This window comes from Neltuma alba, unplaced genomic scaffold (genome assembly GCF_004799145.2).
Source record: "Neltuma alba isolate B1F8T4 unplaced genomic scaffold, ASM479914v2 tig00012557_pilon, whole genome shotgun sequence".
Taxonomy (NCBI): Eukaryota; Viridiplantae; Streptophyta; class Magnoliopsida; order Fabales; family Fabaceae; genus Neltuma; species Neltuma alba.
The window spans coordinates 85095-109252 of NW_021637014.1; the positions used below are offsets into that span (position 1 = coordinate 85095).

Here is a 24158-nt window from a genome sequence, read left to right on the forward strand (position 1 = left end):
CTCAAAGCCAGACTTGCTGGCTCTCAGAACTGATATTTTGACAAGTAGACTTAATCAAGTATCTGATTAGGTCAAACAACTTTATATGACTTTGTCTTCTCAGGCTTACCAACTGGATGCAAATTTGAATTGGACCAAAATTTACCAGAAAAGAGCAAGAACTGTCACAGATTCGAAAGGCTTTACAAAGGATCGAGCTAGATATATTGTAAAGGATCATTCTTAAACTATCTATAACCCTTATCCATCTTACCCTTCTAGTTTCCGAATTCTACCTATCCAACATCACCTCTCTTTTATCCTAGAGAATCTGACTACAGTAAGATTTTCAAAATGTCTTATCTTATTTTAAGATAATTGAGAAAGCCTCAACCAACTCTTCCTCCAATACAACCAAATCCTCTTCTTAGGCCTCCAGTAAGACCACCTCATTTTCCTTCCTCTGAAGAACCTTTTCAACCGTCACCCCCATACACTAAACCTATTGAACCTACACCATCATCTCAAGAAATTATAATCAGAACTCCACCATCATCTCCACCAAAATAAACTCCTCCTCCAGACAAAGAAAAGAAAAAAGAAGTTGTTGATCCAAACAACACCATAGCGACTCTCCAATCCTTGCATAAAGATCAATCATTATTAGAGGATAGCTCAGAAACTGAAACTTATCCTTCCACTGAGACATATCATGCTGATATTTTTAGAGTAGTAATAGTCCAACCAGATCTTACAATTGAAAATCCCTTTGACGGAGAACCATTTGTTCCAAATCCATCTAAGCCAAGAAGAACAGATTACAAGCTAACTACAGGTCCATAGTTCACTTTTGATGATCTTCCTCTAGAAAAATGGAGAGATAGATTCTATGAGTTTAGAGTATGGATTGACCTATAGCTTGCCAAACATGATACCAATCTTAAGGAAGTTCTCACAAAATTCCTCTCAAGATTGATAGGAATATTAAGAGAATGGTTTTAAAGCCTCAGTGACTATTAGAAAATTATAGCAGCCAAAGTTGATAATGCAAGAATCCTCTTGGGACTCATTCACAAAGAATTTATTAGTGATTTTTAGATCATTGATAAAAGGTATCGCCAAGAATACTTTAAGACGAAATGTTGTTCTTTAGACAAGAGAGACTTATAAAAGCATTTTCAGAGAATGTTTAAAAAATATTATATGCTCGGAGGAGCCAATGATGTCAATCTCATGAATACTTTTATTGTCTCTCTTCTAGATGAACTGCAACTAGAACTTCATAGAGCTATCAATGCACTCCCTAGAAATATAACTGACATTTCTATAGGAGAAATCTACCAGCTAACATTAGCAACTATAGCTAAGCTCTGTGAACAACAAAATTTTTTCAAAGGAATGTTGAAAGGACAATCAAAATTGAAGCCTACTTGCAAGAAACCTTATCTAAAGATAAAGTGCAAAGATCATAAAGATTACTCTTGTTCTACCGAGAGAAAATCTCATTATCGTCACTTCAGATATCCAAAGGGCTCATATTCTAGGAGAAGATCTAAAAGGCCTTTTCTAAGATACTTCAAGAGACGCAAGCCTTATTCAAAAAAGTCCGATAGATGCTATCTGTGCAGAAAGAAAGGAAATTTTGCAAAAAAATGTCCTAATAAGACAAAAAGAGATGTGAAGATGTTGTAGCATTTGCAGATTGTTCTAATAATCAATGAGGATGAAGATATTGAATCTATTATTGAAGAATAAGATGCTCAAGATGAAGAAACAAAATATGTTCTTCCTTTCTTTGAAGATGAACAAATTGATTCTGAATCCTCATCCCAAGAAAATGATGATCACCAAGGGTATTTATATTCCATTGAACAACCTATCTATACCCTACAACAAAATCCATCTTCTCTTGGTTCTCTTTCTTCCTAGCCAGAACATAATAAAGTCATCCCTAAGCCAAATGTCAAAATCCATATTCTTCCAGGAAAATATGAAAAATCAATTCCTGTTATTGGTTTCATTGATACTGGAGCCCATTATAAACCCTTATATTCTTCCTTCTGAAGAATGGATTCCTTTCAATCAATACTTTGTTACTACATATTCGAATTTATTCAAAATCGAATGTATTACCAGAAGAAAGATTGGTATCTAATTCTTTCTAGGATGTATCCTATGGATGAAAGTTCTTGAAAGTGATCTACTTGGAAAAGATATCCTTATTGGATTTGATGCTTACTATCACACTAAAAATCTTTAGATATTGCCTAGAGGAATTAGATATAAAAATTTCTTTAGTGCATATACTGAAGTTCCTAGTCTGTTTGAAATCCAACAAGCACCACCAAATATGAAAGCATTCGGGACCATCTTCTTAAGTTTTGTGCTGACAGTCATCAATAATTCTCTCATCTATTTCCATGATAGAAAAATCAAGATTTTTTCATTAAACTCCCCTTTAAAAAGAATGAAGATATCAATGTCACAAAAGCCTCTCATGCAGGTATGAATCTAAAAGATCTCAAGCTTGCTAAAGAAGAATGTTCTGTACTTCTCAAACAAAGTTTTATTGAGCCAACAAAATCTGATTAGGCTTGCCAAGCATTCTATGTTAAAAAAAGATAAGAAATCAAAAGAGAGAAGAAAAGGTTAGTGATTGATTACAAACCCCTCAATATTTTTCTTCAAGATGACAAATTATCTTTACCAAAGCCTAGTTCACTTACAATCTATCTTAAAGATACCAAGATGTTTTCTAAGTTTGATCTTAAAGCAAGTTTTTGGCAATTGGGTATTCACCCAGAAGATCACCCTAAAACTACTTTTTGTATTCTAAATGTCTAATACAAATGGATTGTTATGCCATTTGGGCTCAAAGTCGCCCCATCACTATTTCAAAAGGCCATAACTAGAATCTTTGAACCTATGCTTGACAACCTCCTCATCTATATAGATGACATTTTACTTTTCTCAAAAGATGAAGATTCCCATAAACTTTTATTAACCTAATTTGGGAATATAATTAAAAAAATATGGGATCATATTATCGGCAAAGAAAGGAGAAATAAGTGTCACAACCATAGAATTCCTTGGAATGAATTTTGAAAATGGTCAGTATTATCCTGGACCACATATTGCTGAAGAATTGCTCTAGTTTTCATAAGAGAATCTCATGACAAAGCAAATCCAACAATTTATGGGAATTGTTAATTATCTTAGGGATTTTATCCCTTATGTGTCCAATCACGCCAGCCAACTGTCCAAACTTTTGAAAGAGAATCCTCTCACATGGGGAACAGACCATACTTCAGCTATCCAAATTCTCAAAAGAATTACACAACATCCACCCCTTTAAAGGATTGTGAATCCTCGAGATTGGTGCTAGTGTTGATTTTTGGGAAGCTGGCCTAATTGAGGACATAAATGGAAAAAGATTCTATCATGGACATGTAAGCGGACAATTCAAAGAGTCAGAAAAATATTATCATGCTACATAAAAGGAGGTCCTTGCAATGAAAAGAGGGATTGAGAATTTCAGCTTTCATCTCAGTCCTTATCAATTGAGAGTAGAAATGGACAATACATTTTTTCCCAGAATGCTTAATCCTAAGGGAAAGATCTTACCAAACAGCCAGTTACTCTGATGGAAAGACTGATTTTTTGGCTATAAATTCACTATCTATCACCTTAAAGGTCATCAGAACACCATTGTAGATTTTCTCTCAAGATCTCAGAAAGCATCTCAACCTCCAAAGCTCTTGCCACTCTCCATACACCAACCTCTTTTCATTTTAACCATCCCTAAACTAGAAATACCTCATAGAATGAGAGCCACCATTTTCCCTCCTGGATCCCGTCCTGAAACTCCTATACCTTGCCAGAAGTACTATATTTTACTGGCTCTACCTTCTTCTCATGAACACTGAAATCCACCCATATCTTGAGCACTTTGATACTACCACTCCATACCTCACCATACCCATCATCAAAGGACCCATATCATAAGAACTTTTATGGTATATTTGGTCCATCTCAGCCAATTATACTTGTGTCATAGCTTTCTCAGCCTTATCCATATGCTACCATCTCAATGATTCAAGAAACCAAAATTCTCCTCTTATCGACCCTTTTTTAGATGATTGCTCCTCTTATCTACTGGAGAGAAAAACTTTAAAAAATCCTTGATGATTATAATATTTAGAAGGCATCATCCTTTAAACAAAAAAATTTTTTCTATCTGTTTACCTTTTATAGATGCTATGATAGAGGTACTGATGGAAGGCTTTACACAAAAAACCATTTGATTCTCTAGATCACTACTCCCTTATGGCTAAAAGAAGAAAAGTTATTAATAGAGAAAATTGGAAAGACATTAACTGCACTTAATGAACCAGACACAGGAGAAGACACTGCATGTCTTTCTCTTGGACCTTTCCCCTTTAGTTCTCCTAATTCACCACAAGCCACTACTCAACACTTGAAGAATTTCAGAGAAATTTTATCATGAATGTTGTCAGACCTCCATCAAATACATCACAAGTTCCTCCTCCAGCAGAAGTATCTCAGGGTCCTTACCAAGGAGACTCACAGATTCAGCTCACTCAGCTTGAAGGACTCCACTTCCCTTAACCAAATTTTCAATCATAAATTCCATTTCTTATAGGAGAATCCCAAGATCCTAACCAAGATGATGATTTTGAAACCCTGCTCATAAAGTTTGAAGAAGAATAGGCCACAAATAGGAGATACCCTTCACACTATATGATAGGAGTTTATGACTTTGATGCTGGTAACTCTGACCCAAAAGACATCATGAACCTGTCTCCAAGTCATGAACCCATCTACAAAGTCTAGTGAAACATAATCATCAAGGAATCTCCTTTGTGTCATATCAGAGGATAGGAGGACCTGTTAGGAATCTACTTTATGTCATTCGCCTACTTTAACTTTATCTTTATTAAATTAATTTGTCCTGTTGTAATAATTAAGTGGTTTATCTTGCTGTAATCATTAAAGGCATCTTTGCATTTATGTGCGTTGTAATAATGGTGTCTAGAATCTTTACTATTAGGTTTTGTCATATTTTGACCCAGAATCTCTATATAAATTGTGCTTTGCTATCAGTTATGGGCAGAAGGAGTTGTAATAACTTTCTTGTATAATACTAGTGTTATTTCCTTATGACTTTTCTCTAAATTCCTCTCTTCTTCTAAAAACCTCACTTATAATACCTTTCTTCTGTCATCAGAGATTCTGAGTATGTCCTGCACCTGCCTCTCTAAGAGGATCCTGTGCATCAGAAATAGAATTTGACCATGATCAATTAAGGTGTGTTTTATGACTACTTTCCCAGTTATCCTAGATCTAGTATTCAAAGATGAGAGTCTTAACATGGCTAATTGATGAGTTGAGAATGAGTGGCCTTACCTGAATTGAAGCTTTGAATATCAGACTATGTTAGTTTTGTTTGTTTTAGCTAACACTCCTGAAGAATATATATGAACATTTTAAAATACAACAAAAATATTCAAACAACTATTTTGTGGGTTCTACAAAATGCACACGTGTCAGCATTTGGTCTCTCTCTCATCCTTCATTTCTCTCTCTTTTTTCTTTCTTCCCGTCTTATCCTTCATCTCTCTTATCTCTGTGGACTCTTTCCATCTCTCACTCTCAGCTCTCACCCTTCCCTGATAACTCTCCCCCTCTCTTTCTCACTGGTAGTTGCTCCTCCTTTTCAAAATCATTCCGAAACATTAAATCCCCTCCTTCATCTCCACTGAGGGTGTCGTTATCCACTAGCACAGATAATTTTTCTTCATTCCAGTACTTACAGTGATGGCAACCAAGACAAGGAGATCTCACTGACTCACTACCGATTATCTGTGCCCAAATTTGAAGAAGCTTGGTCAGGTAGGAGGTTTTCCAAGCCACTAAAGCTTAAAGCTATCATCAACTTGAATGATGATTTAGAAGCTGATTTTAGGGAATTCAAGGATGATTCTAATATTGATATGGACAAAGATGATGATAATTTGATGACTCACTGCTGATTATCTGTGCCCAAATTTGAAGAAGCTTAGGTTAGGTAGGAGGTTTTCCAAGCCACTAAAGCTTGAAGCTATCATCGACTTGAATGATGATTTAGAAGCTAATTTTAGGGGATTTAAGGATGATTCTGATATTGACATGGATGAAGATGATGATGATTTGATGATTGGTGTCAAACCTTTTGCTTTATCTGCCATTAAGCCCTCTAAGAAGCCCCTAATTCGTGGTAACTATTTTCTCATACTCCTTAAAAATTTTGTGAGGATAACTTGATAGATATTCTTGCGTGATTCATTCTTTTTATTATGAAATTTGTTGTAAGATGTTTCTCATGCATTTGTTTGTGTGATTGTTATGTCGGTGGCTGGACTTTATTTATGCTGATAGAAAGGATGATTTTTCCTTTCATTTTCATTTGTCAATTTATTTCCCAGAAAATTTTTGAAATTTTCTTTTTATATCGAATTGGAGTCAACTTTATATGTCTAGCCTATGGTTTTTGTGTTCCTTCAAAAATAAAAGTTATTATGGAAATTTTTTCTGCATATGAAAATGGTAAAGCTAGCAAGGGGGGAGTTAATGAAGGTTGTGGAGGAGATAGAAATTTCTGGTTTGGCTGAATGGGTTTTGCTAATGAAAAGTAGAGGAAAATAATGGTATTTATGGTGGTGGAAGGGAGCGCAAATGTTGACGATGGTGATTGTAAAACTCCTTCTAATTAAGTATATAAAACTTGTCATTTAACCGCTACTATAGTAGAAAAGAAAAATCGTTACAACGACCTACCATAGTAGAAAAGAAATTAACATATATTTTAAAATTGACATCCAAGCTTGTGGGCTGAAACCCAAAATTTGATGCATGCATCCAAAAACATTTATTTCATTTTAGTGGGCCTCCAAGCCTCTGGCCCAGGTAAACAAAAGAATAACACATAAGCCCATCCAGTTGTCAAATAAACAAGGCTAGAATTTCATGAAACATCAGAAACGGCCTCCGACCAACAAAATAAGGGGTCAAACATTCTCCAGTTTATAAATGTACTTTGACCAATAAAATATTTCAAAATAACCCTAAAGGTGGCAATATACATTCAAGCCTACATAATACACAGGCCAGAGGCATTACTACTAACGTAGCTCAAGCCTCTGCATCCCTCCCTAGCAACACATGCCTAGAGCTTTCACCTGAAAACATTTTAAAGCACGGGTTGAGACTAAAGTCCCAATAACCAAGATTTCTAATTCAAAGTACAAACTAGTAGGTGCTTGTGAGGTGTCAAGTGAGGCAATTAATATGTAATCTCATAAATGTAAAACTCCTTCCCTCAAAACATTATAAATTTGTCATAAAACTACTACTATGGTAGAAAAGAAGAACTGCTATACAAGCTACTATAGCAGAAAAGAAAACATGTAAACTGCTAATTAGATTGTGGGCTGAAGCCCAAACAAAATTGTTGCATGCAACCAAATCATTCTTTTAAATCTATTGGGCCTTCGAGGCTCCGGCCCAAGTAACAAAAGATATCATACATAAGCCCATCCATTTGTTTTTCAACAATGTAAACCCAAGTATCATAAAACACTAGAAATGGTCTCTGACCAACCAAAATAAGGAGATAAAACTTCCTCTAGTTTACAATAAGACCAACCAATCAAAATATTTCTGAAAGTCCCTATATGCGGCAATATACAACCATCCATACACATACACAGACAAGAGGCATTACAGCTAACCAAGCTCAAGCCTCCGTGTCTCTCCCTAGAGGCACACGCCTAGAACCTTCACCTGAAAATATTATAAACCACAGGGTGAGACTAAAGTCTCAGTAACCAACCTTTCCAATTCAAAGTACAAACTAGTAGGTGCTCGTAAGGTGTCAGGTGGGGCAGTTAACAAATAATATTATAAGTGATAGCCACAACAATCATACATGTACAATGATGCAATCCCATCAACCATATCCCTCATTATGGGAGATTTTTCAAGAGCCAAATTTGGCCTATCCCTCACTATAGGGGACGTAAGGAGCCACGAAGGCCTATCCCTCACTATGGAGGACATAAAGAGCCAACCATTATGCATTAATAGAGGTCTTACCACTTGTTAGTATCAACCAAGTCTCTCAGTATTTCCTAGCACATGAATCATGCTCAAGTATTTACCAATGAATAAGTTCGCATTTCATGAGTAACTTCAACAAGTGACATATCTTCCAAAACTACCAATACCTTAATATCATGCAAAACCCCACAAGACAATTTCTCTTTCCATATATAAAATACATTTAGAACACCATTTATTACTCGGAGCATGAAAACATAAAACCACTCACAGTACCATAACAACATGTACAAAAGATTGGAAAGTGGTTAACTCTCGTCTGAGTAAGGAATAACAAAACACCACGATACCCTGTGCACCAACAAATACTCACAACAAGTCTATGCAAGCACACAAATGTGCAACCACCATGTATTAGTTAACAAACTAATAAAATGGTCAATATAACACTTGGGGACACAAAATTCCTAGTCTCAATCAAAATTCTACCCAACTCACAAGGGTTAAACCATCATAATAACACTCCAAAAACCACAAGAGACCATTATCACTCTAATTCCCCTTCTAAAACATCAATTGAATTCAAAAACTCAAAGTCCCACTCTAGGAATTCACCACCCAAACATCCAATTCAACCCTCCTTAACATAACCCAATTCACAAAACTCAATTTCAACCACTACATTATCATCCTCAATCATAAACCTCCATTTTCACAAACCCCAAAATCCCAAAACTTCAAAATCTCCAAATCCAAGAAAACCACACCAATTAAATACTTAGACTAACCCATAGCAATCATTTAAACTCAAAACAATCAGTCAAAAACTTCAATTCCATCAGAAACTAGAAAGCACTAGGGTTCCTCTGCAAAATCCTCAAAAATCCCAAGAGAAAAAATAGATTAGAGGTTAGATTCACTTTCTTGAGCTAATGGACCCTTAGAAATACCTTCCCCAAGTCAAAAATACGAAGCCCTAGTAGAGCTCTAAGTCCCACCTTCAAAAAATTTGATTTTCGCACATCTGACCCTTGCTCTAGATTTAAAGACACAAACTTTTCATCACAGCGAACACACGGATTTGTCGCGACTAACTAACCCTGAGAGGGATTTTTCTGACCTAGAAAACTAACCTCGTCGTGGCGAGAGATTTTTCCCAAGAGGAACTCTCGTTCACCTAAGCAACTTTCGTCAAGGTGTCCCCCTTAACTTTACCGCGACGAAACCCTATTCCTGAAAGGAAACTCTCCCAATACTCTCTGGTTCACCGCGGTGAACAAATCTTGAGAGGGATTTGTTCACTTGCTCCTCCAACTCATCTTGATCCCAAACTAGATACCAAAATTCAAGTTTAATCACTAATCTATTCTCAAAATCAACCAAAAAAGGCTACCAAAACTCAAAATAAACTCAAGACGTTACAATAAACATTAGCTACAGAACTCATACAAGTGCAGCGATACAACCCATTAACCATATCTCTCAATTTGGGAGATTTTCAAGAGCCGAAGCCGGCCTATCCCTCACTATGGGGGATGTAAGAAGCCAACCATCATGCATTAATGGAGGCCTTACCACATGGTAGTATTAATCATGTCTCTCATCATATCCCAACATATAAATCATGCTTAAGCATTTTTACCAAAGAGTAAGTCCACATCTCAAAAGTACTTTAATAGATGGCATAACTTCCAAATTTCTCAAAACATTCAGCATCATACAAAACCCCACAAGAGAAATTTTTCTTTTCAATATACAAAATACATTTCAATCATAAATTGTTACCCGGAGTAAGAAAATAACAAGACTACTCACAATACCATGATAGCATGTACAAAGAATTGGAAAGTGGTTTCGTCTCGCCTAAGCAAGGATTTACAAACCACCAACAATACCCCATGCACCAGCAAGACTTACAACCAGTCTACACAAACACACAAGCACACAACTACCATGTATTAGTTATAAAACTAATAAAGTGCTCAAAATAATAGTTGGAGACACAAAATTCCTAGCCTCCACCAAAACTCTACCCAACTCTAAAGGGCCAAACCATCATAGCAACACTCTAAAAGCCACAAGAATCCATTAGAACTTTAGCTCCCCTTCCACAACATCAATTGGATGCAAAACCTCAAAGACCCACTCTAGGAATTTCACACCCAAACGCTCAAAGAGAACATATCAAGTCCTAACACTATTTTAAACTGATTAGACATTCAATTTAACCCACATTTTCATAGCCCAAATCACAAAACTCAAATTCAACCTCTACATTATTATCCTCAATCATAAACCTCTATTTTCTATAAACCTTAACTTCCAAAACTTCAAAATCTCTAGGCCTAAGAAGATTACACCGATTAAACACTTAGACTAACCCATAACAATCATTTAAACTCAAAACAATTGGTCAAAAACCTCAATTCCAACAAAATCTAGAAAAGCTCTATGGTTTCACTATAGAATCCTTAAAAATTTCAAGAGAAAGAATAGATTAGAGGCAATGGACCCTTAGAAACACCTCCTCCAAGCCAAAAATTCAAAATCCTAGCAGATCTCCAACTCCCACATTTAGAAATTTCAAATTTAGCATATCAGACCCCCTCCTGCGAATTTATACACATAGACCCTTCGCCGTGGTGAACTAATCTCGAGAGGGATTTACTCACGTCAAAATCTGACTTTGCTGCGACAAGAGTTTTCCGAGAGGGAACTCTTGCTCACCTAGATAACCTTCGCTGCAACATCCCCCTAACTTCGCTGTAGAGAAACCTTCCCGAGAAGAAAGCCCCCCGAACTCCTCGGTTCGCCGCAACGAAAAAGTCCCGAGAGGGATTGTTCACTTGCTCCACTAACTCACTTTAATCCTAAACCAAACCATAAGATTCAACCTTAAACACTAAACTATCCCCAAAAATCAAAGTTAAAAGGCTACTAAAACTCAATATAAATCTTAGGACATTACAGTGATGGAGGACGCTGACGTTGTTATGCTAAAAGAAGAGATGAAGTTGAAGGTTGATAGAGATGGATCGGTTAATGATAGATCCCTGGTCTGCATTTTTTGGTCTGGAGTTACGGTTTTCTTGTGATCTATTGAAGAAGAAGAATATTTTAACAAATATTATTTTGCCACATCTTCCTCCATGTCAATAATTTTAGTCAAAATATTTTTCTAAACGATCAATGTTACCCAATTTAACAGTAATGGTATTAGGGCCCTTTTTAAATCTCATGGGTATTTTTGCACCCAATATTTTATTACGATGCCTGTTACTCCTTTTGAATATCATAATAGGCAAATTTGCCCCTTTACCCAATATTTTATGAAAATTATTATACCTCGTGTACTAAATATAAGAGTTAGATAAGGGGTTTATTTTAGTTTTAATTACAAAATTTTAATCCGCTCTATATCCCACATTTATAACTTCTTCTCCAAATTATTTTTATATATTAGTTGAACATAGTAAGGAATTCCTCATCAAGGAGTAATTGCAATGCACATCATTAAAAATGGTATTCTAAGAAAACAAACATATATTTGTTATTAATAACTAATTTTTTTTAATATCTTTGAATTATTTTTCTAGTTCTTATATGAAGAATGAGGCATTATACTACCTCTTCTCCTTAATATAAGGGTTTGATAACTAATTTGTAAATATTAAAAACATTCGTTAAGTTATTGACTTGTAACAGATTGATGTTGTATTTCCTGAAATATCCTTATTAATCATACATATTAAAATTTAATTTTAATATGTGCAATTACTATGGGAGCTACTTAAATAAATAAATAAATATGAGAAGCAAACTAAATTGAAATCTTGTATTTAAGATCAAATTGAATATAGTTCTTATATTCAAAAGGTTTAAGATACATTTAGCACTTCAAAATATTTTTCCAGATGCATTCAGCATCCTAAAATATTTTATAGTGCATCCAATATCTTGAAGTATTTTTCAAGAGTGTTCAGCACCTCGATTGTTTTTTTTGCCTTGGTACTGAATGTACCAAAAAATTTTATAGGGTGTTGAACGTGCTTAAAAAAGTACTTTAGGATACTTGATGCACCAAAAAAACACTTCAAGATACTGGATGCAATTTAAAAAATATTTTAGAGTGTTAGATACACCACAAAATACTTTAAGATGCTAAACACGCTTGAGAAAATGTTTTAAAGTATTAGATGCACCTTAATCTTATATTTGGCATTTTAACTGATTTTTTCCTTTTATTTTTGTCATATTTTAAAGAGTTATTAAGAAAATTTACGGTAGCTTTTAGTCAGGTGCACTAAGCATCTAAAATTTTTTAAGTGTAAATTTGTTTCGAAAATTTAAAATTATAACATTTTCCCTCACTATTAAAAAGCTAATGTTAACTCTTAATATTTTTAACAATAGAAAACATTATTATTATGATTTTAAAGTAATGTTGGTTGTTAATATTTTAAACTTCAGAGATAAATTTGTACCAAAAAAACTTTTAGATGCCAAGTCCCTTTGATTAAAATTTTTGGAACAAATATAAATCTCAACCCATTCTAAACCAAACCAATAGCTGATTCAACGGTTTTTTTCTCGTCAAACCAACTAGTTGGGTGCGTTTTTAATTTTATTAACTAAATTTACAAATTTTATATCATCACGCAACTTTTTTTATTTTAAGTGATAACATTATAAACATCCCTTACATCATCATTTCCCTTGGCACTTTGAATAGACCTTATTATATCACTGATATTTGTAAATTATAAATTGTAACTATCACAATTAATTAATAAAGCGTGAAGACTGATGTCAAATATCACGCTCATGTGATGGCACACGTAATTATCATTTGTCACATTTAAGGTTGATTGAATGATACTTGAGAAAATTGCAATCTGACCCACCTTAAAAAATTAAATACAAAAAATCTTTTAAAATTATCAAATTATTTTGAAATCTCAAAAGACTTTATTGGAAAAGATTCTATTTATTTAATTACCAAATTATTCTTATTATTTTTTTAATTTTGTATTGACAACTGAAAGACCAGTCATTACAACTTATGGTGTAGGAATTAACAATTATCACGGCAGTTATTAACAACTCATGCATTACATTTTTGACAACTCATGTGTTGTCAATACTTATTGTGATAGTTGTTAAACCTTACACCTTAAGTAGTTAATGATTGTTCTTTCAGTTGTTAATGTAAAATTAAAAAAATAATAAGAGTAATTTGGTAATTAAAAAAATAAAATATTTTGTAATGAAGTCCTTTGGGATTTCAGAATAATTAGATGATTTTAATAGACCTTTTTGTATTTAATTCTCTTGGGTAGGATTTTATTGTAATTTTCCATGATACTTTAGTATTGTATATTATTTCATTACTATTATTAAAGTATTGGATTAAATTTTAATTTTGCCCAAAAATTTTTCTGTAAGTAGTCTGAGTATCCATAATTTTTTTAAAGATTAATTTAGTACTGAAATAGAAGTGTTTAATTTGTGCTGTCTCGGTCCCGATTAATTTAGGACGGGACGAGACGAGACAAAACATATTTCAAGAGAGGATGATTGTAGGACGAGACGAAATAGTAACCGAGACGGTACGGGACGCTAAAATTATTTATTATTAGATTATTCAATTTACTTATTTTTATTGTGATTTTTACCTCTTATGTTGTAATATTATCTCAACAAAATTTTTTCTCAATAAAATAATTTATAAAGCAATTAAATAGTGTTTCTTTTATGGTATTTTTTTTACAATATTATTTTTACACCTTTTTTACATTTAATTGAGATTTCTACATAATACTTTTTTAATAATGATTTTATCTTCAGAAGTCTAATAAAAAACAAGCATTATAACATAACAAAATATACATAAAATTATAATTTTTTAAAAAAAAGAAAATAAGACGTCCTAGTGTAACCAAGATAGTCTCAAGATGGGACAGGACATAGAACGAAAATCTCGTCCATCCCATGAACAGTCCTATTTGAAAGTATTAAAAAAATGAGCAAAGTTACTTCTAATAGCCATTAAAAATATTATCAATCAACGTTAATTTTTAATTGGTTAAGATGAATTTGCTCGTTTTTTAATATTTTTGAGGTAATATTGATGTTAAAAAAAACTTTCACATATGCATCGCTCTTGTGAAAAAAAAAAAAATCGGCTCAAAATTGAATCTTAACCACAAATCTGCTGACGTTTGCTGTTAGAAAGTACGCGGTCTTAGAACCTGTTTGGCTCGGTGTTTCAAGATCAATAAACAGCTTATAAGCCTGAAAAACCTAATTGCAAATTCTGATACTGTTTGGTTGAGCAATTAGACAATTTGATTTTTGTATGAAAAGTTACAATAAGCTATAAGCTAAAATTAACAGCTTATGACTTATAACTTTTGAAATATAGAGAGAGAGAAAATTAAGAAATTTATTACCTCCTTTGGTTCTTATTATAAGCATCGAATAATTAATTTGTAGATAATAAAAAATCAGTTAAAATTAGTTGAAAGTAATAAATAAATTAGAAATATATTTTTATTTTTAAATATGCTCCTAGAACTATACTTTTAGTTTTTCATGTTTCACTTTATATTTAAAATATTTTTATGATTTATCTAAAGTTTTAAAATTTAATTCACTCATTAAATTTGACTTCTTCATATTAAATTATTTTAATTTTATTGTATTATGTGAAATCATTTTTTTTAATCATGTTTCGTTATTTATTAAAACTCATACACATTTTAGTCATTTTACAACTAAACTTACTTTTACTCAATTATAATTCAAACAACTTTTTATTAATCTTACTTTTGCAAATTAGCTTTTCTGAACTCCAATCCAAACACAATTCAGCTTATCCAATTTAGTTTTTACCCAATTTCACTTTTCTAAAAATTACTTTTTTAATAAACTACTTCTTCAATCGCTGATCCAAACCCTTAATTTAGTTTATTATTCTGTTGTAATCTGTGTTTTATTTTATCTCATACAAATTTGATCAGTTCCTCTAAAGATGATTTCATAATTCTAGCAGCTTCCATGAGCAATATCAACCAAACACCCTTTGACAATAATTTGCTTTTTCATAGAAGACGGGTCAAAGACCCAAAAAGTCAAAAGAAGAAAATAGCTGCATCTTTTGACGGCAAACGTGATTTCGAATAAAAGAATTGGAACATGATTCAACCGACAGTCTGAAAACCGGGGGTTCTGAAAGCTGTGTTCAAACCGTAAAATTATTTTTAAGATTATTATTTAGTTTCAATCTAAACACTTAATTAAAAAATGTAACTTTGCCCAATAAAAAAATGCTTATGTTGTAATGATATAGTCATTCCTTTTTTTTTTTAAGAAATTAAAATATCATTGTCATATTAGAATCTTTCACAACGTTTGATTCGAGATGCCAAATTTTCTTTTACCAAATTATAGAAAGGTATACCAAACAAAAGTGACTAGAAAGATAATTTTCAATGACATTTATGAAATTTTTAGCTGTTCACAAATTGTAATTTTCAATAAAAATTCAATATTATTTTTTATTTTCTTAATTATTTTTTGGATATATCATATAAAATGGTTTTTTGTTACATATTTACTATTTATATGGGGTGTATGAAAATAATATCTTTGCAGGTATGGTAAAACCATAAAAAAAATATTTGAATTATCTATATTTTGTACTATTTATGATTATTTGATTATTAATGAAAAATATTTTATAACTTAATATTTAAAATATTATGTATATGTCTTTTATAAAAATAAGAATATTAATGGCTAATTATGTTATCGTTAATAGTTTAAAATGTCAAAGAAATAATATTTACTTCAAACACTATTTTGTCAGAAAATATGAATGACGATATTATAAAGTGTAATTACGACCAATAACTTGTTTTTTTATTTAATTTTTTTAAATATTAAGCATTACTAATTTGAATTCTGACTTTTTGAATGCGGTTTTTTTTAGAATAATCTTTTTTTTTTTGCTAGGTACAATAATCTTCTCATTGCAAGCAATTTTGATAGAGTCATTATTGGACAGTAACTATGAATATTTAAATCTTGATTGGGTTATGAGAATAATCACATGCAAGTCGCTCCATCGGCCTAAATTCAATTAGCTTCTGTTTTGGGGAACTTAAGAGCTTCTACGACCAAAGGCCCCAGCATGATATGGGTCTTTTTAATTTGAAACATACCGTCAATAATCACATGCAAGTCGCTCCATCGGCCTAAATTCAATTAGCTTCTGTTTTGGGGAACGGACCATCTAAACGGACCATCTAAGAGCTTCTACGACCAAAGGCCCCAGCATGAACGATATTTCTTCTCCCTGTGTTTTTTTTTTTGTAAAAAAAATATCTTTATGTCTTTTTAATTTTTTAACATACCGTCATGTTATTTATTTCTTTCCTTCTTTGCGCCTGGACGCATTATTCCATAATCACAATCCAATTCATTCTTTTTCTCTCGTAACTTTCAAACTTCGTAGCCAAATCCTGTTGCGCCTCCAGTATTTAAACCCGCTGGTATATGCTTTTCTCTCATCCCTGCATTGTCCCCCACGCGCACCTCGATCTTTCTCTGACGCGCGCCACCCTCTACTTCTTAAAAAGGCTCGGGAGCTGAATCCAAACGCCAATCCAACGCGTCACGTAGCCTCCCTTAACAGTTTTATTTTTTCGGGTATACAAAAAAATTTAGGTGAATTAGGTAACAAAAACTCATCAGATCAGATCATACCTCCGGACTCAAAGAGTGCTTATAGAAACACTTACAGATCACCCACCAATAAGATCCTTATATCTAAGATTACGAGCCGATTACTTACTAATTTGACCAATTTTTGTTGGTTAACAGTTCTAATTGTATCAGCGGTTAATGCTGGGTTTGAACGTAATCGGCCGCCCGAAGTCTCTTTCTTTTTCCCCAAGAAAAATCTGGTCACGTGACTCGCAACCATTTTGTTCTAACCTTCCCTTTAACCCCCGCTTGGATGAGAAGAAAAGTTGGGAGGAAAGAAAATGAGAGGAAAGAAAATGAAGAGAAGAGAAAACTGAAAGGAAAATATTATCACTCTTCCTGCTTGGATGAGTCAGAGAAAACAGAAAGGAAATAAAATGTATAAATATCAGAATGACTAAAATGCCCTTATTATAATTAATTGGCAAGAAACTAAATAATTTAGCAAAAAATTATTTTTCTATGTAAAAATAAAAAGGAAATAATTTTTGAACTTAATTAAAATAAAAGGAAATAAATAACTCATACATTATGTAATATTTTAATAAAATGATAAAAATCAAATAAAATTAAAGATCATAATAACATGAGAAATTACCCCTGAGAGTTTTAAAAAAAAAGTTGGGGGGGGGGAAGATGCAGCCGACTGGATGAATGTGATTACTGGAGCAGCGGCGGTGAGAGCTTTTTGGCACAGGAGAGAGAAGACGAACGATGCGAGCTTGGCGGGAGGGGCAATGTGGAAATGAACTGAAGCGGTGAAAATCTCTCCACTTGTGGAGAGAAATTTTGAGAGGAAAATGGGGTATGGGACCCACCATATTTTTCTCCCCACTTTTCTTTTCTCTCCTATTTTCTTTCTCATCCAAGCAAGGGAAAAAGTCCATTCCTCTCCCATTTTCTATCCCACTTTTCCTTCCTCTCCCATTTTCACTCAATCCAAGCAGAGCATAAATAATCCCTCCCATTTCCGCTTCCATTCCATGCTAAATCACTCCTAAAGCCTCATCTCAAATCTACTCTCAGTCTCTCTTTGAGCGCCGTTTTTCACATCCAGTAGTGTTCTCATGGGTATGATATGAAATTTTTTAATCTTTGTTTCATTGGTTTGCTTCTTCTCAATGTTGGTATATTAGTTGTTATGTGAACTTATCTGTTTGTGTTGACTTGCTGAGCAGCATCAGACAAGAAGATCAAGATCGGAATCAATGGTAATTGGTGTTCTTTCATGTCATAAATATGTTTTTTGTGAGGTTTCCGTGCTTTTTTTTTTTTGACGCTTTTCTGGAATGTGATGTGTTTTTGTAGGATTTGGAAGGATTGGCCGATTGGTGGCCAGGGTGGCTCTTCAAAGAGACGATATTGAGCTCGTTGCAGTCAACGATCCTTTCATCAGCACTGAATACATGGTATTGCTTTTCTCTATTGATTCTTTGATCTTATTGTTGAAGGAAATTTGAAGTTCGCATTTATGTGATCCTGGTTTTTGCTCACAATGTACCTTGTTTATGTGATTGCTCTCACAGACGTACATGTTTAAGTATGATTCTGTTCATGGCGCTTGGAAGCACTTTGATATTAAAGTGAAGGACTCTAAGACCCTTCTCTTTGGAGAGAAGCCCGTCACTGTTTTCGGACTCAGGTAATGTAGTTGAGTTGTTCGTGTGCGAGACACAGAGAACCAGAGAATTCGATGCTCTTTGCCTGTATGATTCTTCGCTGTTTTCTTACTTGTTATTGATTGTGTAATACTAGGAACCCTGAGGAGATCCCATGGGCTGAGGCCGGTGCTGAATATGTTGTTGAGTCAACTGGTGTCTTCACAGATAAGGAAAAGGCTGCTGCCCACTTGAAGGTTTGCCACGATCACTATTTCTAACTGTTTGTGTTGAATTATTGGTTGCATTCTTGGCTTCTGGTAATGCATCGGCTCTGTCTTGAAGTTTTTTCCCTTAAGCTTGTCTGGCTTTGATCTGAGTAATCTGCTAAAACTATTTTTCTGTCCCTGTTTCCTTCAATAAGGACACTTTTTCCCTGATGTTGAATGTTATTCTCAAATCTGAAGTCTGATCTCCCGTTCTCAAGATCTAATAGGGATTTGATTTTGGATTGTGGTGGTGATTAGGGTGGTGCTAAGAAGGTTGTCATTTCTGGCCCAAGCAAAGATGCGCCCATGTTTGTTATCGGAGTTAACGAGAAGGAATACAAGCCAGAGCTTAACATTGTTTCCAATGCTAGCTGTACTACCAACTGCGTTGCTACCCTCGCCAAGGTTTTCCTTCTGAATCCTTCTGACATCTTTATGTCTGCCAATAACTTGCCAATACTATGAAACTTTATACGCTTGTCCTTTTTCTTAACAGTTTGAATTTCATGGCAGGTTATCAATGATAAGTTTGGAATTGTGGAGGGTCTCATGACCGCTGTCCATGCCATCACTGGTGAGTTATTCAACAAAATATGATAGCTGAGTTGCTTTCATGTTTATATCACTTTAAGATGTTAATCAAAGGTCGGTCTGTCTGTTTGTCATTCAGCCACTCAGAAGACTGTTGATGGTCCATCAAACAAGGACTGGAGGGGTGGACGAGCTGCTTCCTTTAACATAATTCCCAGCAGCACCGGAGCTGCTAAGGTACATAGCCATGAACAAAAGTTATGCTTGTTGCCATTCTTGTAGCTTAGGAAAAAAAATTATTAGTTAAAAAAAAAAAGGACCGAACCGGCCAATTCAATCAGAAAATCAATAAACTGACCAGTGTTCTAGTTCGGTTTAAGCAATGAAACGAAATTAACCTGGTGTAAACCAGTGCGAACCGACAAAAACTGTTGTAAACCGATGATGAATCGGTTTGAATGATTATTTTACTATTAGTCCTATTTTTTCTTATTCAACTCCTAATATTTCAATCACTATATATTTGAATGAATTTTAATGATAGTTTTGGTATCAATGATTATTAATTTTAGTTATTGGGGAATCATAAAGATCAAAATTCTCAATGTTATTGTATTTTGTTATTATTACAATCAAATTATTGCTGTATTTCCTTATATTTTGCTATTAGTGATTATTAATGTTGTAATATTTTGTTATTTTGAATTAAATTCTATTATTTTAATGTGACTGGTTTGAATTAAATTCTATTATTTCAATGTTATTGTATTTTGTTATTATTACAATCAAATTATTGTTGTATTTCCTTATATTTTGCTATTAGTGATTATTAACGTTGTAATATTTTGTTATTTTGAATTAAATTCTATTATTTTAATCTAACTGGTTTGAACCCAATCCGACCCACTAGTCCTTGAACCATTATCTCAATCGATTTAGTGTTCAATCTGGTTTGTTGTTTCTTGAAAATTATACTTGTCAGATACAGCTAATTTGTTTGAATGCAGCAAGTGATTCTCACTAATGAATTCTCAAAATCTGAATGATGCATAGGCTGTTGGAAAAGTTCTGCCCCAGCTGAATGGCAAATTGACAGGAATGTCTTTCCGAGTCCCTATAGTTGATGTCTCAGTTGTTGACCTTACTGTCAGGCTAGAGAAAAAAGCAACCTATGAGCAGATCAAAGCTGCCATCAAGTAAGTTCTTAAAATTTGAAGCCTACCTTTTATTTACTTAAATGATTGTCGCATATGATGCATCTAGAAATGTTTCCATCCTAAACATTTTCTGTTGTTGAAAACACCCAGAGAGGAATCAGAGGGTAACCTGAAGGGAATCTTGGGATACACTGAAGATGATGTTGTGTCTACTGACTTCATTGGTGACAACAGGTAATGTTATTAATTATATTTGAATCATTCTTTGGATCTTCAGACCAGTAGGTGGGGTTACACTGAAGAAGAGATGACGATGTTCCATTGATGCAGGTCAAGCATATTCGATGCCAAAGCTGGAATCGCTTTGAATGATAACTTTGTAAAGCTTGTTGCTTGGTATGACAATGAATGGGGTTACAGGTAATTTATCTATTCCTTATTGCCATCACTGTCCTTGGACGAGGAAATGTATTATGCTACCTTTGACCCTTCTTCAGATTTGCACAGATTTGATATTCACAACAATTTTTGTTTGTCTCTTTTTGCAGTACCCGTGTGATTGATTTGATTGCCCACATTGCATCTGTTGCTTAAATCCTTCCAGGCGCATTGGATCACCCGGATTTGAATTTTGTCTCACTGGAGGATGTGTCGAATATTTGGGGTGTTTCAGAATAAGCATTTGTGCTGTCCTTAGTGTAGGCACAAAGCAATCTATTTCGAGTGTGCCCTGTTATCTTATAGCATATATAGGTTTTCCCTTCTCTTGTTCAATAGAAACGGATCTTACGTTGTCCAAGGGTGAAAAAGAAAGAGAGAAAACTATACAATGCCCAGTCATCTGATGGCATACATAGGTTTTCCCTTCTCTTGTTCAAGAGAAACGGATCTTACGTTGTCAGGGGGGAAGAAAGAAAGAAAGAAAACTATACAAAAGTAACATTGGGTTTCTGACATCTTTGTTTTTGTTTAATACTATCGCCGGTTCAAATAATAAGATAAACTTTATTTATTTATATTTATTAAAAAAATTAGTTAAAATTAGTTTAAAACAATATAAATGTAAGGCATGTATTTTTTTTCCTCAAATATGCCCTCATTAATGAAGAGAATAAGTAAAAAATGCAACAAATAAATTAAAGACGAAAGAGAATATATGAGTGGTAAAATTAAAAAAAAAACACATTGAATACTTAGACAAAAGTAAATTTTATTTTATATAAAAAAAAAAACCAAATCCCTCCAAAGTTTAGCTTATATTTTGAATAAGAGGGAGTGGTAATTAGTATTCAATTTCAATTTTGTGGTTTATGCCTTCATCAGAGAATAGAGCCTTCACTTTCCATGCCTAACATATTGGGTGAAACCACGTATGTTATACTACAAATCAGGTCTTATATTTAAAATCAGAGGTAGTATAAGATCTTAATCAACTTTGTCTTCTATTTTTTGGAAAAATATCCCTATCGATTAGAAGAGGTTCTACTAAGATGTATTCCAAAGCACATGATTAAATATGATAATTTAGAAAAGTCAAAACATGTTTGTCACAAATGACTAACTTAACTAAGTTTCTTAATATTTTTAAATTAGTTATCTAATTTTTATATTAAAGACCAAAGGTAATATAACAAAAATTGTTATTTGCTAATGTAAAGTAGTTATTGATGTCAAGATCATTTTCTTCCTAATATTTCTCTGGTCAGCATGCCCAATATAGCCATTTTATGACAAAAATTAATGCAAAATTAGTTCATGTAAACGTTAGATAAATAATACTATAACTTCCAGGCACCATTTTAAGAGTTTTATATGTTCGGTGGCCAAAGAATATATGAATACATGAGTTGTAAAGAAAATTGAAGGACTAAAAATTTTGGATTCCAAGGATAACCACGTGATGTCACCTTCCTAAGGGTGCTTTGGGCCTATTTGCATGAAGGTTCGGTAAATGGTGTGATTCATGTCAGGTAGCACTGTGTTTTCCGTTATTTTACATTTTATCTATTAAGGGTGTGTATGGACCAAAACAGACCGGGTTTAGCATCAAGCTAAAGTCTGGGCTGATGAAAACGTCGGGCCGTAAAAGACCACAAAGGGGAGGATGAAGATGGAGAGTCAGAGCCACAACCACTCCCATGGATCAACGCCAAACCAGGGGGAGTTGGGATCAACGCCAACACCGACGAGGGTGAGACGGTGAGTGAGGGAGGCCGACGCCGACCATGGGAGACGGTGAGTGAGGGAGGCTGCCATGCCGTTATGGTTAGGGCTTCTCTCCTCTTCTTCGCCTTCAACAAGAGAGTAAGTGAGAGAGAGTGATCTAATTCTGAATGAGGGAGTGAGGGTATGAGCGACTATGACCAGTGAGTGTGATTTGTGCAGTATGGAACGGCACTGTCTAACTCTAAAATATAAAGCATAATAAAACAAAGGTTACTCGGGCCAGACTAAACTAAGTGATTTGAGTCCCTAGTCTGAAATCCGATCCAGCCCGACCAATCAGTTTGGTCTAATTTCATGATTAAACTGATTTTTGTCGGACTGAGTTACTTGGACTGCCGAGTTTTTCGCTCAATCCTACTATCTACTACATAATTTAAGGAACTAGTTACCCTACTAATATTTTAAAAAAATTGGTACCTCATGCACTAAATGTAAGAGTTAAATAAGAGGATTATTTTAGTTATAAATATAAAATTTTAGTCTAATCTATCTCTCAAATTTATAACTTATTCTTCAAAGTATCCTTGTATATTATTTGAACATAGTAAGGGAGTCCTCGTCAAGGAGTAATTGCAATGCACATCATTCAAAAAATTATTCTAGAAAAATCAATACATATATATGCTACTAATAACTAATTTTCTTAATATCCTCAAATTAGTTTTCTAGTTCTTATATTAAGAATCAAAAGTTATACTACATCTGGTTCTTAATATAAAAGTTAGATAAGTAATTTGTAAATATTAAGAAAGTTCACTAAATATTTACTTGTAATAAATGAGTATTGCTTTTCCTGAAATACACTTGTTAATCATATCAATTAGAATGAAAATTCTTTAATATGTGCAATTATCATGAGGGCTACTTTAAAAAATGAATAAATATGAGAAGTAAAGTGAACTGAAATATTATATTTAGGATCAAATTGAATATATTTATATTTAAAAAGGTTAAGGTGCATCCAGCATTTTAAGTATTTTCTGAGATGCATCTGATCCCCTAAAGTATTTTATGGTGCATTGAACATCTTAAAATACATTTCAGGAGCATTCAGCACCTTAAAGGGTTTTTTTTTTTTTTTGCCTTGGTGCTGGATCTACCAAAAATATTTTAAGATGTTGAACATACCTAAAAAAATACTTTAGGGTGCTTGATGTACCAAAAAATATTTTAAGTTGCTAGACACATTTAAAAGAATATTTCAGAGTATTAAATGCATCACAAAATATTTTAGGATGCTAGATGCACCCAAAAAAATACTTTGAAATGCTGAATGTATCTTGACTCTATATTTAAAACTGGAAGCAGTATTGTTGAAGATCCCCGATTCTCTTGCTATACTTTCATATCGAATGAAGAATGATCTTTGTATTCCTGATCAGCCACATCCAGTTTTAACCAAAAAAGGTGGTTTGGATTGGCAGCTCTTTCGGTTTTATTAATACTACTATTTGGCATTTTAACTCATTTTTTCTTTTTATTTTTCTCATATTTAAAGAGCTATTAAGGAA

At 33.6% G+C, this 24158-nt stretch overlaps 1 protein-coding gene across 1 annotated transcript; it reads left to right on the forward strand.

The window, feature by feature from the left end:
• The first annotated feature begins 17850 nt into the window (after positions 1 to 17850).
• On the forward strand, positions 17851 to 21391 carry LOC114728576 (glyceraldehyde-3-phosphate dehydrogenase, cytosolic). Its single transcript, XM_028915484.1, has 12 exons — positions 17851 to 17937; positions 18045 to 18077; positions 18175 to 18275; positions 18393 to 18508; positions 18622 to 18721; positions 18992 to 19138; positions 19247 to 19307; positions 19404 to 19501; positions 20318 to 20460; positions 20572 to 20655; positions 20752 to 20841; positions 20970 to 21391. Exons 1-12 carry the CDS (start codon positions 17934 to 17936, stop codon positions 21013 to 21015), a joined length of 1023 nt encoding a protein of 340 aa, XP_028771317.1. The 5' UTR covers positions 17851 to 17933; the 3' UTR covers positions 21016 to 21391.
• Positions 21392 to 24158: the final 2767 nt, after the last annotated feature.

What these genes read in the sequence shown, in the direction of transcription:
- LOC114728576 (XM_028915484.1), top strand. An exon ending in AGGCTGCTGCCCACTTGAAG is followed by an intron (nt 18,722 to 18,991) that starts GTTTGCCACGAT and finishes GGTGGTGATTAG; the next exon opens with GGTGGTGCTAAGAAGGTTGT. An exon ending in CGCTGTCCATGCCATCACTG is followed by an intron (nt 19,308 to 19,403) that starts GTGAGTTATTCA and finishes TTTGTCATTCAG; the next exon opens with CCACTCAGAAGACTGTTGAT.